The following is a 20,090-nucleotide window of genomic DNA, read 5'->3' on the forward strand; positions in this document are numbered from 1 at the left end:
AACATGCATGGAATTCCATCCCACTAGCTTACATCCGGCACCTGTACTACACAATGCATGAACGTTTGCATCCTTGTGTTCAACATTCTGGCAGCTACACCAGTTATTAATGTAACAGCATTTCACATTTGCAGTGGCTTATCTCATGCTTACATTAACCTGTGATCTTGCAACAGTTAATCACTTAAATACGTTAACTAGACAAATGTATTCCCAAAATTTAATTACTCTACATTAATTATTTTTTAGTGTACCAATTTTTTCCATTAGTGTATTTTTCAAGATATCTCTAGTTTTTTTATCTAGCAGCAGTAAATACATTCACATGCACAAAGCAGATACCCCAAATGCCCCCACCCACGGGCCATAGCAACACTGGCTAACTATGAGGAGTGCTCAGGCTGACAGTGGTAGGGAAAGAGGTTTGCGTGTAGGACTAGGAAGGGGTAGACCTACAGGAGAGGAACAACTGACTATAAGGGAGTTGGGAGGATATTAACAGAGTTTTAGGCCATTGAAACTGAACAAACATGGAAAGTGCTGGATGTACAATCCTGTCTGTACAGTTGAGAAGAATAGGTGTTGCATGAAAAAGTTGATCCAAACATCACAGGTTGGTTGGTTCAAATGGCTCTGAGCACTATGGGACTCAACTGCTGAGGTCATTAGTCCCCTAGAACTTAGAACTAGTTAAACCTAACTAACCTAAGGACATCACAAACATCCATGCCCAAGGCAGGGTTCGAACCTGCGACCGTAGCGGTCTTGCGGTTCCAGACTGCAGCGCCTTTAACCGCACGGCCACTTCGGCCGGCAACGTCACAGGTCCTTAAGCTGTTATTGAACTAATTAACATTGTGGCGTGAACCATTTTCAGCAACTAATGGGCACGTTTGAGGTAAGCCACAATTTATAGATAGCTATTCTTGAGGACGAGTGGTGGTTAGTTGTCACTCCTACAGCTCAGACAAGAATACAGCACAAAATGGTGAGTGGGTGTAAAGGAAGATATCGTATCTGGGTCATCCACGACTAGTGTGGTGCATAAGTTAGATGGGTAATATAATACTATTTTAGACAGTGGGGTTGAGCCCATTTCCTAATGACACAAAGAGGCAGCTGAAGTTTCAGTGAAGGAGGTGATCAAGTTTTTCAGGTCCTGGATGATTTACGGTGGTAAGAGGACTACTGATTGGTGACTGGTTAAGAAGGACAATGGATCTGTTGGTATCTGTGGCAGGGGAAAGCTTTTTGGACATTCGGGAGAGGACATTGCCTGCAAAAGCTATGGCATGGTTATCAGTATACTTTGGTAACGCTTGCTTCCCGTTTCATATACAGTATCTACAGGAACAGCAATGGTAGGATAGGGACTATTTAATGACAAAGTGACAGTATTCAAAATGGAGGGACTGATGGTGATTTGATATCAACAGAGCTGCTTTCTAGATGTTTATCTTCATATAATACATGGTTCCATAAAAATAATCCAGTTGCTTCAACAACTATATCAACAATATCCATGGCATTCTGGTAATATCATCATTATCTGCTCCTCGGAACTATGCAGGGGGCAACTATCTCCCAGTGTATCTGCCATTTTTGCAAATCCCCCAACCCTAAAATTCCGCTATTCCCTGGCCACACACTTACCCTCACCATTTCCTCTCCTATCGTTTTCCACACCATTCATCTCCTGTTCCAAACTTGTACCTCCTCCTTCTCTGTTCGGTCCCCGTTTTGTTACTACCACTGAGAGCCACTTGTCAGCCCTCCATCTCCCATTACCTCCATACCCAGCCCTTGCTCATACACCTAACTTCCTCCCTGTTGTTACACTCACTTTATTTCCTCCAAACCTGTCAACCAGAGCAACCACTCAGAAACAGCACATATGCTCTAGATATGTGTGGGTACATCTAGCTGTTTATGTTGTGTACTTGAGAGTACAAAGAAAGAGTGGTAACTTGTGCATATCGGACCACTTCTTTCAAGTCTGACTATTACTGTGAAAAATGCTGAATTACATCATTAAACTGTAGGCTCCCCTATAAGTTCGAAGGTCGGCAAGGGCATACCACATCCAGTAATACAGTACTGTGGTGTTCAAATGCACCTTTGGGTTGAAAAAAACTTTACATGTGCCACGCACCAATGAACTACAGGTGAGTGATTGCCTTTTCTCACTTTGTTCATTATTTTTATCCCAGAATTTTTATTATTGTAATAAAAATGAAAACTGCTACTCATTAGCAACAGACAGGAGGCAACCTCTGAACTGGAGGTTTCTTCATTTAACAAGAGTGAGAAATGTCAAAAGGAAGACTGTTAAGGTATTACTCAGTGAGCATTAATTTCTCTCATCTTATCCTCCTGTGTCTCCCTCGATCTGGGGCCCTGGGTGTCTTTCATACATCACCACCGAATAGCCATAATTTAACCAACGCTTCATCCTCTTTTCTGAAAGGAAGATGTACTAAAAGTTTGACGATTAATATTCCTCGTCTTCCACTGAATGGACAGCTGGATGAACGCTCATCCCCCCCCCCCCCCCCCACACACTATTTATTTTCTTCCCCCAGCTCTTTTCATTGTGTGTATCGTGTCATAAACACAGAATCTGAATGTAAGGATGAAGGTATCCATCATTAGATTACATGGATTAATTTTAATTGAACTTCTAGCTCCAGTATTAACTCCATCTATCCACTCTTTCTGCAAATTTATGATTGGATTGGCGTGACAGAGGTAAAGGGACCAAGCTATGAGTCCCTTCATTCTATATGCATCAAGGCTGGAAGATTCCTTAGAAAGGAAGGACACAGCAAACAACAAAGAATCAATAAAACCAAGAGAGAGGAGTAAGTAGAAGTGAGAAAAGTGTAAGAGGGTGGGCAAACTACTCCAATCACAAGACAGTTGGAGGCCCACAGGACATGTTATGCACTGGGAAACACACCCTCTGCACGTGACTGGCGCTTCCTCACCTTCCATTATCACAAGAAAACTTGCAACGAGGGCATGCTGTCAAAATCCCAAGAAACAGAACAATGACGATGAAGCAGTAATGCAGTGACACATGGAAAGGAATACAAAGAATTAAAAGGGTTGGAAGGGCAGGAGCCAGGCCAGATCACCAAGCACGGACAGCCATGGGCCCGCTGGGTCTGAGAAGGCTATGATGCAAAACCAATCCGTGGCCTCTGAGGTCAATGTACCCTACCTCACAGAGAGAAGTAGAAACCACTTTCACAGGCAACACATAAAACCAATTGATCTGTTGTTTTGGCACCATAGGAAACGTGTCAGCAAGTTAAGGTTTCACCATCAGGTGGCCAAATTAGGGCAGTCCATTAGGATGTGGGCCACTATCAGGCGAGCACTACATCGATGACTGGATGCATCCTCATGTCATAGAATGTGGCTGTGGGTCAAACGAGTGTGGCCACCATGGAGGTGACAGAACGGTAGATTCCCTGCGCGAAGTATGCTCGAAAGACTTGAGACATGCTCATGATTCTCTTTGTTGCTCACAATTTTTTCTGAGAACCAGACCACAAGAATTGGTTGGGCTGTCACTGTACAACACTTCTGAACCTCAAAAAGCATCAAGGATGACCAGGAACAAGTGGTGAAAAACCATGGGGGTCAAAAGATTCTTTTAGTCCAAAGGACATGTCAAGAAAGATCCAAGGATGAGGTACGCACCATGGGAGAGTATGCAATTGCTCCTGTACAGGAAGCAATAATAGGGGAAGCTTGAGTTCAGAGTAGACACGCTGTATGCGAACTGCAGCCTGCAAGTCTGCACTGCAGCTGTTGTTACTGAGGCAGCGAAGAGTATTGAGATGTAACTAGCACACTCACTTAACATGGTGAAGATGAGAAAGCCCTGTGAACTGGGCACTGAGACTATCTCCAGAAAGTGAAAGATATTCCATCATATTGAGCAACCGGTCGTTGAGGTCAAGTTCCAGTTGCAGATGGACATTACAACGGTGACAGACGTGCATGATGTACGTCTTGGCGGCTGAAAACCAGAAGTCATGGGTGAGAGCCCAGGACTGCATTTTTTGTACGACACCCTGCAGTTGGTATTCAGGAACACCCACAGCGGAGGGACAATGTTGTTGTTGTTGTTGTTGTCTTCAGTCCTGAGACTGGTTTGATGCAGCTCTCCATGCTACTCTATCCTGCGCAAGCTTCTTCATCTCCCAGTACTTGCTGCAACCTACATCCTTCTGAATCTGCTTAGTGTATTCATCTCTTGGTCTCCCTCTACAATTTTTACCCTCCACGCTGCCCTCCAATGCTAAATTTGTGATCCCTTGATGCCTCAGAACATGTCCTACCAACTGGTCCCTTCTTCTTGTCAAGTTAAGCCACAAACTCCTCTTCTCCCCAATTCTATTCAATATCTCCTCATTAGTTATAGAATCTACCCATCTAATCTTCAGCATTCTTCTGTAGCACCACATTTCGAAAGCTTCTATTCTCTTCTTGTCCAAACTATTTATCATCCATGTTTCACTTCCATACATGGCTACACTCCATACAAATACTTTCAGAAACGACTTCCTCACACTTAAATCTATACTCGATGTTAACAAATTTCTCTTCTTCAGAAATGCTTTCCTTGCCATTGCCAGTCTACATTTTATATCCTCTCTACTTCGACTATTATCAGTTATTTTGCTCCCCAAATAGCAAAACTCCTTTACTACTTTAAGTGTCTCATTTCCTAATCTAATTCCCTCAGCATCACCCGACTTAATTCGATTACATTCCATTATCCTCATTTTGCTTTTGTTGATGTTCATCTTATATCCTCCTTTCAAGACACTATCCATTCTGTTCAACTGCTCTTGCAAGTCCTTTGTTGTCTCTGACAGAATTACAATGTCATCGGCGAACCTCAAAGTTTTTATTTCTTCTCCATGTATTTTAATACCTACTCCAAATTTTTGTTTCCCTTACTGCTTGCTCAATATACAGACTGAATGACATCGGGGACAGGGTACAACACTGTCTCACTCCCTTCCCAACCACTGCTTCCCTTTCATGACCCTCGACTCTTATAACCGCCATCTGATTTCTGTATAAATTGTAAATAGCCTTTCGCTCCCTATATTTTATCCCAGCCGCCTATAGAATTTTAAAGGAAATATTACAGTCTACATTGTCAAAAGCTTTCTCCAAGTCTACAAATGCTAGAAATGTAGGTTTACCTTTCCTTAATCTTTCTTCTAAGATAAGTTGTAAGGTCAATATTGCCTCACGTGTTCCAAAATTTCTACGGAATCCAAACTGATCTTCCCCGAGGTCGGTTTCTACCAGGTTTTCCATTCGTCTGGCTCTCCCAAGGCCGTCAGTTGTTCCAATTGAATGTTATCTACTCTCGCGGCCTTGTTTCGACTCAGATCTTTCAGTGCTCTGTCAAACTCTTCACGTAGAATCGTATCTCCCATTTCATCTTCATCTACATCCTCTTCCATTTCCATAATATTGTCCTCAAGTACATCACCCTTGTATAGACCCTCTTCCACCTTTCTGCTTTCCCTTCTTTGCTTAGAACTGGGTTTCCATCTGAGCTCGTGATATTCATAAAAGTGGTTCTCTTTTCTCCAAAGGTCTCTTTAATTTTCCTGTAGGCAGTATCTATCTTACCCCTAGTGAGATAAGCCTCTACATCCTTACATTTGTCCTCTAGCCATCCCTGCTTAGCCATTTTGCACTTCCTGTCGATCTCATTTTTGAGACGTTTGTAATCCTTTTCGCATGCTTCATTTACTGCATCTTTAAATTTTCTCCTTTCATCAATCAAATTCAATATTTCTTCTGTTACCCAAGGATTTCTGCTAGCCCTCGTCTTTTATCTACTTGATCCTCTGCTGCCTTCACTACTTCATCCCTCAGAGCTACCCATTCTTCTTCTACTGTATTTCTTCCCCCATTCCTGTCAATTGTTCCCTTTTGCTCTCCCTGAAACTCTGTACAACCTCTGGTTTAGTCAGTTTATCCAGGTCTCCTTAAATTCCCACCTTTTTGTAGTTTCTTCAGTTTTAATCTACAGTTCATAACCAAAAGATTGTGGTCAGAGTCCACATCTGCCCCTGGAAATGTCTTACAATTTAAAACCTGGTTCCTAAATCTCTGTCTTACCATTATATAATCTATCTGATACCTTCTAGTATCTCCAGGATTCTTCCATGTATACAACCTTCTTTTCTTATGATTCTTGAACCAAGTGTTAGCTATGATTTAAGTTATGCTCTGTGCAAAATTCTACCAGACGGCTTCCTCTTTCATTTCTTACCCCCAATCCATATTCACCTACTACGTTTCCTTCTCTCCCTTTTCCTACTAGCGAATTCCAGTCACCCATGACTATTAAATTCTCGTCTCCCTTCACTACCTGAATAATTTCTTTTATCTCATCATACACTTTCATCAATTTCTTCATCATCTGCAGAGCTAGTTGGCATATAAACTTGTACTACTGTAGTAGGCATGGGCTTTGTGTCTATCTTGGCCACAATAATGTGTTCACTATGCTGTTTGGAGTGGCTTACTTGCACTCCTATTTTTTTTAAATTCATTATTAAACCTACTCCTGCATTAACCCTATTTGATTTTGTATTTATAGCCCTGTATTCACCTGACCAAAAGTCTTGTTCCTCCTGCCACCGAACTTCAGTAATTCCCACTATATCTAACTTTAACCTATCCATTTCCCTTTTTAAATTTTCTGACATACCTGCCCGATTAAGGGATCGGGCATTCCACGCTCCGATCTGTAGAACGCCAGTTTTCTTTCTCCTGTTAACGACGTCCTCTTGAGTAGTCCCCGCCCGGAGATCCGAATGGGGGACTATTTTACCTCTGGAATATTTTACCCAAGAGGACGCCATCATAATTTAACAATACAATAAAGCTGCATGCCCTCAGGAAAAATTATGGCTGTAGTTGCCCTTTGCTTACAGCCGTTCGCAGTACCAGCACAGCAAGGCCATTTTGGTTAGTGCTCCAAGGCCAGATCAGTCTCCCCACCAACGGCAAGGTCCACGGTTCATGCGAAGGGGGGAGGGGGGGGAGGAGGGACAAGAGTAAATGTGAAAATCATCAGTTTACATGGAGGGCAACAGTTGCAGCTAAAACACTGAAAGCTAATACACAAAGAGGCACACTCAATACAGAGCCCTCGGGTACCCCGTTCTCCTGTGTATAGTGGGTATCATGGGAAGCATTAATGTGAACCTGGAAAGCACAGCATGACACATAGTTCCAAAGAAAAATTCAGAGCGGGGCCCCGGAGGCCCTACCCACGGATGAAAACAAGGATGTGATGACACCATGTGATACTCTAAGCCTTTTTCAAGTCGAAGAAGACAGCAATAAGGTACTGATGTCAGGCAAAAGCTGACTGGATAGCAGACTCCAGGCAGACCAAACTACCAGCAGTAGAATGGTTTTGGTGAAAACTGAACTAGGACAGAGCAGAAGACCCAGAGACTCAAACGTAGTAACAATGTCACTGGCTCATTATATGTTCAAGCAACTTGCAGAGAACATTAGCGAGACTAACTGGGCAACAGCTGTCCATCTTAAGGGTGTATTTACAGTTTCAGTAGCACAATGCTCACACTTTCTTGACACTGAGCCAAGAAATCACCCTTGCTTCCAATACAGTTGAAAATGGCAAGGATGTGGTGTTGGCAATCCATCAATAAGTGTTTGAGCATTTGGCTATGGATGTGGTCTGGCCCTGCAGCCCTATCAGGGCAAAGAGCTAGGTCACCGATTTCCCAATCACCAAACAGAGCATTATATGGCTGCATATGACATGTTGCAAAAGGTAAGTGAATTTGCTCCAGCCCGTTTGAGGATATGAAACACAGGCTGATAATTCTCAGACACAATGGCTCAAGCACAATGTAGAGTAAAATGTTTGGCGACAGCATCTGGGTCAGTGTAGCGAACACCATTCAGGGAGATACCATATACACCTGTGGGGGACTGGTGTCTACAGAAGCATCAAATCTTTTCCCAAAATTGAAAAGGAGGGGTACGTAGTTTAATGATAGTAACATGTTTCTGTAATTTTATGAGGTCGCAGACCCGGGCACAGAGCCAATTAAAGGCAATGAGGTGCTCCATTGATGGATATTACTTATGGCACTGGACAGCCCCGATGGAGGGATCTCAAGGAATGGCAGTTGCTAAGTCTGCTACTGAAAGAATGGCTATGGTTGTGCTCTCACCAATCGCATCAATACCCCCACATGGTGGTGTGATTATGGTGACGGCAGAGGCAAAGGCATCTTGGTCAGCACTTTTGGAGCCCATCTGTGTTGACACCCAGGTGACTGATACTGAAGAAGGGAGGAGACGATCCAAAATCACTGACACAAAGGTTATCATGGATCGTCCAAAAGATGGAGCGGAAAAGACCAGGGCTACAAATGGAAAGATCAGTGGCCGAATAAGATGTGTGAGGGGGCACCAGTATTCAAGAGAAGGACTTAGCTCTGTGCCGAAGTTTCGATAGCTGTACCACAGTCAATTTTCAGTAGCTTTACTGCAGCCAGTGTTTGTAGTTTCACCCCAAACAGTGTTGTGGGAATCGAAGTCACCCAAAATGAGAAAGGGTGGGGGAGCTGAGAAATCAATGCAGAAGACATGGTCTGCGACACAACATCATAGAGAGGGCGATATACATCACAGATGACAAAATTCAAAGACCATCTCACACGAATAGCCACAGCCTCCAAAGTCTTATCAAGTTGCATGGGTCTGCTGTAGATGGAATCCAGAATGTAGATGCAAACTCCATCCAAGGCCTAGTTTCCAGAAGGGCAACGCAAATTGGTATTCAGTGCGGATGTGAAGGGATCATGGAGGTAGGTCATGCCCAAGGATTACCTGCTGCCACTAGGAGGGGGGGGGGGGGGGTTTATCCAGTACCATAAACATCACCAGGAACTCTGCCTTGGGTACTGTGGTATTGTCCAGAGAGCTTGATGACACAACAAAGTCGACAATGTGAATTGATACCACAGACATTAGCAAGGGCTTGCTGCAATCTCAAATGAAGACCTCACCCCCATTTCAGCACAGCAGTGTCGTTGCACCAGAGGTCAAGTACGCAAGAGCTTAGCCCAGTTCGTGACCTCAGCTACAGCAGTCTCAAAACATAGTGTAGGTCCAAGTTCTTAAGTTTCTGATGAGGTGTGCCTCAGCAAAGTTTTAACATTGTGCATCAAGAGAACAGTTTGCTAATTAGTGCATCAAATGATGCTTTGCTAGTCAATGACAGTTTTAAATTATCCAGTACTCCTGTGGCAAAGGAGTGTGTCAAAGTTAGGTAAATCTTTTATTCATCTATGTAATTATGTGAATTAATATTCATTTGTTCTAGTTTGATGAGCCTTCACCCAGAACAATCAAAGGAACCACATTTATGGCTGGTCAAAAGTAGTTTCATCTGGTCACAACAGGTACAGAGTCAGAACATGAAGAGTCTCGTGGCACAATAACCACTTGAACCTCCTCTGTCGAAGTGGGCTTCTTTTTGTCCCACTTCTCACTGGATGGTTTCAGTGTCTGTGACAGTTTGTCTGCCATAGTTTCAGGGACAAAAGGAGGAATATGAAGCCCTATGACCAGCAACCCATGGCTCCTTCAGAGGCTGGCTGGTATCCGGTTGCAGATCAGCAGAATCCTGGGAAGTATCCAGGAGAGGTAACATTGCAGGTCACATCTCTCAGGGTTGTAGTAATTCTTTCCTTCAGAAGAAATTACTGAGTTCATGCAAACACCAGTGAAAGAAAGTTTACATTCCTTTATTTGCGAATCATCTGCATGGGTGCCACTAAATCCAAATGGGGGCTCGCCCCACGGGTACCACCCAGCCACAGCAATCTGGACAGTTAACCACTGCCTGCTATCCCTGCTCACTGCATGGTCAAGGGGTTACCTCATTGTAGGTACTTGATGAACAACACCCCCCCCCCCCCAAAAAAACAAAAAAAACACCAACAACAACAACATAGGATGGCTACTGTTACTGTGTTGGGTTCATTACTCTATCCAGAAAGGAAGGGTGCCAAGACAAGAAAGAACAAAAGGTGAAAAGTACAAAGTACACTGAAATGTTTGGCCTTCCCAACAAGATTCAACTAACAACAAAATTTGGAAGAGGAATGGTAGGACAAATTCAGCAAAGGGGACCATGTAGTGAAGGATGGAAAGTTTTATAGCAATGGGGGAGATGGGGGAGGAGTGGTGGTGGGAGGGTGTTTAGGTCACCTATTGTAGAATATTTCCAGTTTTATGCTTTTAGGATTTTGCTCAACAGCCAGTTTATTTAAGAGTGTACTACTCAGTTCCTGCCTCAGCTTCTATTTGTTCTTCTATTTATTGCAGATCTCTTTGAAAATAAAAAGAAGTTCCTATAGTTTCCTCATTATGGCAATAAATATTTTCACTTGTCCATCAAACTCTCTTGCTAGTCTGAGTCAGCAGTGAAAGCTACTATCTCTCCCCCCCTCTCCCTCTCTCCAAGGGCTGTAATACACTAAGCAGTCTGGCTGTGGCTGCTAATAAAACAGTGACAGTTCATTGCAGCCTGTGCACTAGGAAACCATGATCTCCTGTGTGCGGCAGCCATCAGAGCATGTTTTGTTGCACAGCAGCTGGTTGGCTCCGCACAGTCAGTTGTGAGCAGGTTGTCTTGTGGAGAACGTATGCGGCTGCCTTCAGTCTACGCGCACTTGTCGAAGCAGACAGACCTGGTTTGCATCCCGGAACAAAATTCGCGATGATTCTAGACTGCTTGAAGAATCTGGGCAAATTTCCACTTCTGGAGGGAAGTACAATGTGTCTTCAAATTTATAGTCACCTCTTTCTCACACATAATTACGTAAATCCTTCTCGAACATCCACTAGTCGATGAAATATTCTTAATTTATTTGCCAGAACGATAACTGTGCATTCCACTGAGACAGTTGGTATTAAAAATATGAATGCATTAAATTTTCAATTATATCAACTGCCTCGCCAAAGATGATGGTGTATGGCATTGGTACTCCATTGTTTGATATCGAGCTTTTCTCCGATACTAGTAAATTTTAATTGGCGAGTTTTTCATGCAAAACTGACTGCTTAAAAATAGATTAGTCACTACACATTCCATATGCTTGCCCATCTATGTATGCCATATGCTTGCTCATCTATGTATGTGTAGGTATCATATGCGTCAAATAAAGAAAGTAAAATGACAGAAAAATAGTTTTTATAATTACATTAAAGTGAGCCTGAATAATGTGGTTTTGGGTTTATTATGAGACAAAAGGTAAAAAATTACAACACCCTCTACATCCATTTCTCTCGGCTCATTGGGGATGACTGGCCGTTAGCTGTCTGTTCATTCTGGTTAACCCAGCTAGGCTACTGCAGCCTCATTGCCTTGTGAGCTTTAACCCTAATGGTACTCAGGAGATTCCATATTGGACTCACAAACTGCCACAAGGAAGTAATGAACTGCACTAACAGATCACGCATTCTTGAGTAATACTAATTCAATACCTCAAAAACTCTTTTGGAAACTCTTGTGATAAGTAGTATAATGGTTTAAGAATACGTACAGAAATTAGTTGAGCAGGTAAGTTATTTTCTTAACTCTTCCTTACAACAATAATCCGCAGTAAAAAATCCAATAATTATATTTCTTTCATCTTTTTATGTTACATCCTAAAGCACATATTCCCACTATTTTATATTATTAGATAATGACTAGTTTTTCCTTTTTTGTTTACCTAATTAAAAAGTCATTTTATAAAGAAAATTAGAAATAGAACACACCTGCAAATCATCACTATGTGCTTGAAGAGCACATTCACACTTACGGATCAACATGTCTGTTGCAGATTTAGCTTCATTTTCATCACATCCCCGTTTCTTTATCAAGGAATCTTGTAAACTTGTTGCATGGCTACTAAAAATATCATTTATGCAGTCCTTCACTGAAATTGCAAAACCATGAAACATATTACAAATTGTACCATATTCATGACACACAAGAATGTAAACATTTCTTGACAATTTTAACATCTTAGCAAAAACAGTGCTATTAAAGAAAAGCATATTCTCAGATTAATGAAGGAACCGATTACCTCGCTGTTTCGTCCTCTCCCCCATATCAACCAATCACATTAATTAAGAAATGGAAAGGTTTGGTTACATCTACATTTTACAAGCTACTTTACAGAATGTTGTGGAATGTATTTTTAACACCTCTTTCCTGCTCCAGTCATGGAAAGGAAGACTGTAAGTAAGCCTAAATATGAGCCGAGTTTTTTCTGTTTTTCCCCATTACAGACATTTTGCGAGATGTATGTAGGAGGAAGTAATATATTGCATTAATGTACTCAGAAATTTGGCAGTACACATCTTTATCATACACAACTCTCTTGTAATGTCTGCCATTGGAGTTTGATGAGCGTTTCCAAAAAACTCTGCAATTCAAATGGTTCAAATGGCTCTGAGCACTATGAGACTTAACATCTGAGGTCATCAGTCCCCTAGAACTTAGAACTACTTAAACCTAACTAACCTAAGGACATCACACACATCCATGCCCGAGGCAGGATTCAAACCTGCAACCGTAGCGGTTGCGTGGTTCCAGACTGAAGCGCCTAGAACCGCTCGGCCACACCAGCCGGCCTCTGCAATTCATCTCCTCTATTAATCCCAGGTAGTAGTGTCTGAGACTGACAAGTAACAGTCACAAATTGGTTAAGTCTTTTGTAAGCCATTTTTTTCTTGAATGAGTTACATTTACATATCTTCCCAGGAATAACATCTGCTTTGTCTACAATTTGTTTTCCATGGTTGTTACACTTTAGGCCATTGCAGACAGACCTTCCTAGAAGTTTTCATTTGTGCTGTTTATGGTGATTTATACCAAGCAGTAATGGGGTATGCATGTGCAGTACCTTACATTCTTTACATTGAGTTCAGCTTCCAATATTTGTGTCCAGTCCTCAGCATATCTTCCTGCATTAAACTACATGAACTGTTGTCGCATCTTTTTTTTATATCCAACAGTATCACCATGAAGCTTCATACACACCTTAGGGTGCTCCAGAAGTTACTTTTACATTTATTAAAAATGGTGTGCCAAATTATATTTGCTGATGTGTGAACAGACTCTTCCAACGTATACAACTGATGAAAAGCTCTCACATTTCCAGCTGGATCATAGTATTCAAATATCTTTTTTAACACTGCCACCTAACTAGAAGCTATAGAGCTTTCATCAAGGGAGAATTGAATTTTTCAAGAGCTTTGTTTGCAGAATCCATACAATTTCTGATTGAAATTTTTACTCTCAGAATAAGCCCTAACAAATAACCATAAAATTTATTTTGTAATTTTGTAACAAATTGAAATCAGGAGGTCCCAAGTTAAGGGGAGCCGGAACGAGGAAAATGACAAAATTAACGTTTTTTGTTTTATTTTCATTATAAAATTATTTGGAGGTTTCTGAATAAAACAAATCAAGTTTCACCCTTCGAAGTGAATTCCAAGTGTGTTTTTTATCGTTGCAAAGTGGACGTGCCGCGTAAACGGTTGTAGCGAATTTGGTGCGTCACCTCTGATGGCACTGCTCGCTGGCTGCAAGCAGGGTATCTTTGTGGAATTAGACAGTGTTTTGTTTTCCAACATTGTATGGCTTTATCTCTATGACATTCATATCAGTAAACATAAACGCTATACCATGTGTGTTGACTGTGGAGTTTGCTTTGTGTTGTTTAGCTGTTCAATTTTGCATATTTGACGAATTTTGCTCGTACCTGTTTTAGGTATTTGGTTTGTGGGTATCAAAATACCCCATTTCAGCAATCGAGTGTTTAAGAATAGGCATAATGAGTGGAAGAAGAAATCTTTAGTTGTTTCGTAGGGAGATGCTGCTCAGACTGCTTCACCAACTACTCCAAATGAATATGATAGAACTTCTTCCAGCAAGAAACTTTGTGACAGCAAAGAAAAATTTGAAAACTGTGAAAGTGACAGTAATGATGTGAATGAAATAATTAACATTTCCTTGCTGTCTAATATTTTGAAACATAACATATTATGCCAAGTTTGCAAAGAAAGAGGACTGGAATTGAAAATAACTTCACACATTGGTTTAGCAAGTAAAATGTTATTGAAGTGTAAAAAATGTGCTGCAGAAGTTTCGTTTTCTAATTCTAACGGTACTCCTCGTAGTGGTAATAGTGGAAAGAAGGTGTATGATATAAATGTTAGGCTAGTGTATGGCTTGCGTTGCATTGGCAAGGGCAGTGCTGCATGGGCAATGTTATGTGGAATTATGAACTTGCCAAAACCACCAAACAAGTTTGGATTTTATAATGAATTGGTGGGATCTTCTGCTTAAGGAAGTTGTGAAGCAAATTTTCACGTCACGAGTGGAGCGATGGAAGTAGAGGGAGTGAAAGGAATTTTTTCCAGGTCACAGGAGTGCTACAATGTATGATACACTAACTATCTAGGAGATGGTGATTCTAAGGGAAATAAAGCTGTAGAGGAACTCGAACCTTATGGCAATGAAATTCACATTAAAAAACAGGAGTGCATTGGACATGTGCAGAAGTGCATGGGGGCTTGCTTGCACAAACTAAAGCAGACATTAGGATCCCAGAAGCTTAGTGATGGTAATACCCTTCGAGGAAGAGGAAGATTGACAGATGAAGCAATTGATAGATTGCAGAGGTATTATGGGTGTGCAATTAGGCAAAATACAAGAAGCATTGAGCATATGAGGAGAGCAGTATGAGCATTATTTCTTCCTACTGCTTCAACAAATGAGCACCCACAACATGCACTGTGCCCCACAGATGATGACTCATGGTGTAAGTACCAACCAGGAAAAGAATATGCCCATAAAAACAGTTTGCCAAATGCTGTAATTGATGTAATTAAGCCCATATTCAGAGATTTATCACAGCCAAAATTGGAAAAGTGTTTACATGGGAAAACACAAAATCCAAATGAAAGTGTAAATAATTTAATTTGGATTAGGATTCCCGAAAAGAGTGTTAGTACAGATAAAAAACATTGCATTTTGGAGTGTATGGTGTAGCGGCAACATACAATGCTGGAAACATTATAAAATGTGATGTGCTGAAACATTTAGGTTCCCAACCAGGACACAACACCATTTCCACAATGTGCCTAGTTGATGAAGAAAGACTGAGAGGTGCAGGAAGAAGAGACAAAAGCTTACAACATGCAGCAAAAGAGAAGAAAAGACCAGTGAAAAGGAAACCAACACTGGAGAAAGAAGAGGATTCTGATAATCCATCGTATGGGGCAGGAATGAATTAAAAAACTTTGCAAGCCATTTCCTGCAACTTTAAAATTTTCATCTTTGAGGAACATTTTCTCAAAAACTGCTACTAGTATATCAATGAAATTTATACACAATATTGTTTACTTCTTTTCCTTCATTTTTATAACAAATTGTAAAAAAATATTGTATAATTCCAGAGTTATAGAAGAAAAAGTGCAAAATTTTAGAGAAAAAAATAAGCATGTTTAAAAAAATTGTAAAACAAAAACCAATTATTATTTCTTAACCTGGCACTATAACTTTGTAGAGAAATATTCACTGAACAAGTAGCCCAAATTTCAGAGCAATATGTTTAATGGTTTTAGAAAAAACGTTCCTTCTATCTGCTAAAATTAACATGGAGGAGATGGATCGTTCTGGTTCCCCTTAAAGGGAAAAAAAGATACTTTCACGAATCAGTGAGTATAATTCTATGGTCACCTATATAGAATAGGCAAGAAGATAAAAAAACAAAATTTTAAACTTAGCCTTATTGATCCTTTCGCAATCCTGGGCACCCCAATGTGGCTGGTTACAGTGCCCCCACCGAAAGTATCTCAGCTGTTGTTGACCAATGCCTGCAATCAATTGTCCATAACCTAGCCTCCCACATTAAAGATACCAACCACTTCCTGCAATGGCTCTCTCCTATCCCCACACCCTTACCTCACGGATCCCTACTCGTCACTGTAGATGCAACCTCCTTATACACCAACAACCCTCATGTCCATGGCCTTGCAGCAATTGTACAGTACTTCCCCTAACACCCTGCAGATTACAAGCCCACCACTTAATTCCTCATACAGCTAACCAACTACATCCTAACCTATAACTACTTCCCTTCGAAGGAAAGGTATACAATCAAATTCGTGGCACAGCCATGTGCACCCACATGCCACCCTCCAGTCCAACCTCTTCATGCACCACTTACAGGAAACATTCCTAGCTTCCCAAAAGTCGAAACCCTTGGTCTGGTTCAGGTTTATTGATGACATCTTTATAATCTAGACCCAAGGCCAGGACACCTTAGCCTCATTCCTCCATAGTCTCAACACCTTCTCTCCCATCCACTTAACCTGGTCCTCCTCCACCCATCGTGCCACCTTCCTAGATGCCCATCTCCTCCTCCAGATGGCTCCATCCACACCTCAGTCCACATCAAACCCACCAATCACCAACAGTGTACCTGCACTTTGACAGGTGACATCCCTTCCACACCAAAAAATCCCTCCCACCATGCAGCCCGGTCAGCCATGGCAGATGCATCTGCAGCAATGAGAACTCTCTCATCCAGTATGCTGAAGGCCTCACAAAGACAACCGATCTCCCATGCCCTATCCACACACACACCTGATCCTCACATCCATTCTAAGAACCAACCACAAATAAGTGCCCTCCTTGGCACCCAGTACCACCTGGGACTGGAACAACTGAACCACATCCTACGTCAGGACTTCGATTATCTCTCACCATGCCCTGAAATGAGAGATATCTTACCCAAGATACTTCCATCCCCTCCCAAAGTGGTATTACGTGGCCCACCCATCCTCAACATCATAGTCCATCACTATGCCACTCCCACCCCATATCTCCTGCCACAGAGATCATTCCCCTGTGGAAGACCCAGCTGCAAGACCTGTCCTATCCACCATCTCTTACTCCAGTTCTGTCACAGGCTTACCCTACCCCATCAGGGGCCGATCCATCTGTGAAAGCAACCATATTGTATACCAGCTCTGCTACAACCACTGCACAGCATTTTACATTGGTATGATAACCAACCAGCTGTCAACCAGAATGAATGGCCATTGTCAAACTGTTGCCAAAACAAGGTGGACCACCCAGTGGCACAACATGAAGCAGAATACAACATGTGAGAATCCAAAGGCTGCTTCACAACCCATGACATCTGAATCCTCCCCACCACCACCACCACCACCACCACCACCACCAGCTTTTCTGAGCTGCACAAATGGGAGCTATCTTTGCAGCACATGCTTCGCTCCCATAACCTTCCTAGCCTAAACCTAAGGGAACTTGCTGTCCCCCTACCCCCACACACCACCACTTTCCCATTACCAGTGCCCAATGCGTGTCAGATAGTAGTGTGCTGCCATCTCATACCCTAGTCTGTGAAATCGGGTGCTCAGCCGTCTGCCACATGCCTCCTCTACCTGCATCCCTAGCTAGCCCATGGATGACTCCCCGCTCTCCCAAGAGTCGCTTTCCTGCAACCTCCCCCCCCCCCCCCCCGACTCCTGCCTCTCTCCATCCCTTACCCTGCCCCACACGGCACCCACACCTCATCCCAGTACACTCACCAGGCGACAGGAAAGAGCTGGCAGTCAAATCAGCACAATGTAGGGAGACAGGCGCGCGTGTGTGGGCGTGCGTGCGTGCGTGTTTCTCCTACAGCTTGAGAAAGGAATTCCATTTGGAAAGCTAGTAAAGTAAAGCTCTATACCTCTCCAGTATGCATCTGACGATGACGCAGTGCTTCTGTCTTTAGGTGAGCCGCCTCCTCCATTCCTACATCTACATCTACGTGATTACTCTGCTATTCACAATAAAGTGCCTGTAATTCAGTATTTCAGCGCTTTCTTTCTCATCTGCTCAGATAATCTGCAATCTTTCTCCTGCCACACCTAATAAGCAAAAATGTTGTACAACCTTTCTTAGTATTTATTTTAACATATGTAATCACTGATTCTACATGGACTTTAGTCTTACAATCAAAAATCCAGGACTGTTAGTTACTGGGTAATCTAAGATAGTGACCTCACTGATCTGTTCTATGATGATGCATGTTCTCTGACATCAATGTGGCTAATCTACTTTCTATGATTATTGCATGTAATGCATTTGTGGGGTTGAACACCAAATGTACTCATCTAACAGAGTAGGCTCTTGCTATAAGCAATGGAGGTAAAGAAATCCAATCCAAGATCTAAGTATTGTCTGAGCAGGACTATCTTTGTTAAATGCTCCATTCAGTTCCAAACCAGAAGACTGCAGTTGGTTTTGGATACAATGCCATGGACAGTGAGTTAAGCCATCAAATCTGTGAGGCAAGCTGTTATCACTTCATTCAGCCATCTAAAGGAACAGAGACAATCATACTGAATGCACACTTTACTTCCTTTCCCCCCTATCTGCCAGTTCTTTTCTGAGGGGCCCCATTACCCACCAAATCTTGGAGCCTCCAGTGACAAACATAACCATTCTCTGTATTTATCATGACATAGCAGGACAATCGGCCACAGGCCCAAGAAAAAAAGGCTTCATGTGCTGGTTCATGTGATACAAACGATGGGCACCTTTCATCTGTCGTTAAAGAATAAGGGGACAGCCATGTGGCCAGTACTCACATTTGCCTTCTGCCCAGTGACATGCAAACCCACCATTGTCCGTCATTTATCTTTGACATGAATAATGAAGATCCAGCCAGATCTTGCACATCAATAAGTGCAGCAACATCAGGATTCCTAATGGATTCCAGAAGCACCAAACCTTGCACTAAATGTAACTGCAGTTCTAGGCACTAGCCTTAATCCTACTGACCATGGCAGACATCGGTGCTAGCTGTTTCTCAGTGCTAGACAATTGCCCTTTGGTTCCAAACAACAAGCACAGCCCCAATTTATTTCCTGAAAAGGAGAATACTATAATAATAAAAATGATGGCACTAACCCAAACAGCTAAAAGCAGACCACGACAACAAGAGATCACAACGCACTACAAAAAGGCAGCCACTAAGCAAAGAAAATTATTGTTACTGCCATTTTAGTTTTATCACTACCATCAAAATGAAAAGATAGATTAGTTTAAAGTGGCCCCCAAGCAGTCAATAATATTGTGTAATATTACTGAAGTGCTCCTTAGACTGTTCAATAAAATGTACAATTATAGTTCAGAATGTTTGTGGTAAAGACATTGTTGCCCTGCTAACTAGTCTATTTTGCTGGGAAAGGGGAAGGATTCATGGACAAAAAATTGATACAAGGAGCATCAAAGATTCACTAATGAAACTTGAGAGAACTGAGGTTGAACAGAAAAAAATCATAGCATTTTACATGTTAATGGCCCAATATTTGATACTTTATACAAAATGGCTGTAACCATGACCAAAAAGCCAAATATTCCAGTGAGACACAATTCCAAACCAGCACCTATCTATTATGCTACAATATCTGGTTACTGGCAATTCTTTCTATGGCTGGCCATTCTTGCAGATCAAAGTACTGGAGACAAAGCTATGGAAATATGTCATGCAATACTATGTGCATCAAAGGATTGTATTAAAAAAAAGAAGAATCAGGTGATATAGTTGTATGCAAACAACAGACTTTGGTTGTTAATACGAGGCCTGTTCAGAAAGTAAGCTCCGATTGATTGCCAAATTGAAACCACAGTGAACATCAGAAATGTTTTACTTGTAACATTTAGCTACACCTTTCAGCTACTTCTCTACGTAGTCGCCGTTCTGACTTAGACTTTTGTCATAGCATTGTACCAACTTTTCAATAGCCTTATCATAGAAGGCAGCCGCCAGTGCTTTCCGCCAATTCTCCACGCTGGCCTACACCTCGTTGTCTGTGTCAAAATGTTGTCTTCAAAGACAGCGGTTCATGTGACCAGAGATGAAACTCAGGGGGAGACAATTGCGGACTGTATTGTGGGTACTCTAACATTT

The 20,090-nt window shown here is 42.0% G+C and overlaps 1 protein-coding gene across 3 annotated transcripts in view; it reads right to left on the minus strand.

The window, feature by feature from the left end:
• LOC124776211 (protein MIS12 homolog) overlaps positions 1–20,090 on the minus strand; it is a 41,051-nt gene that overhangs the window by 12,806 nt on the left and 8,155 nt on the right. For 2 of the 3 annotated variants that reach the window (XR_007015604.1, XM_047251061.1), the window contains exon 2: positions 11,863–12,023. Coding sequence is in view for 2 of the 3 variants with exons in the window: in XM_047251061.1 (XP_047107017.1) it covers positions 11,863–12,023 (161 nt within the window). In the remaining variant the exon portion in view is untranslated. Of the gene's footprint in view, positions 1–11,862; positions 12,024–18,765; positions 19,045–20,090 lie in introns of all 3 variants that reach the window. The other variant, XM_047251062.1, reaches the window with a different exon arrangement.

The sequence above is a fragment of the Schistocerca piceifrons genome, chromosome 2 (assembly GCF_021461385.2).
Source record: "Schistocerca piceifrons isolate TAMUIC-IGC-003096 chromosome 2, iqSchPice1.1, whole genome shotgun sequence".
NCBI classification, from domain to species: Eukaryota; Metazoa; Arthropoda; class Insecta; order Orthoptera; family Acrididae; genus Schistocerca; species Schistocerca piceifrons.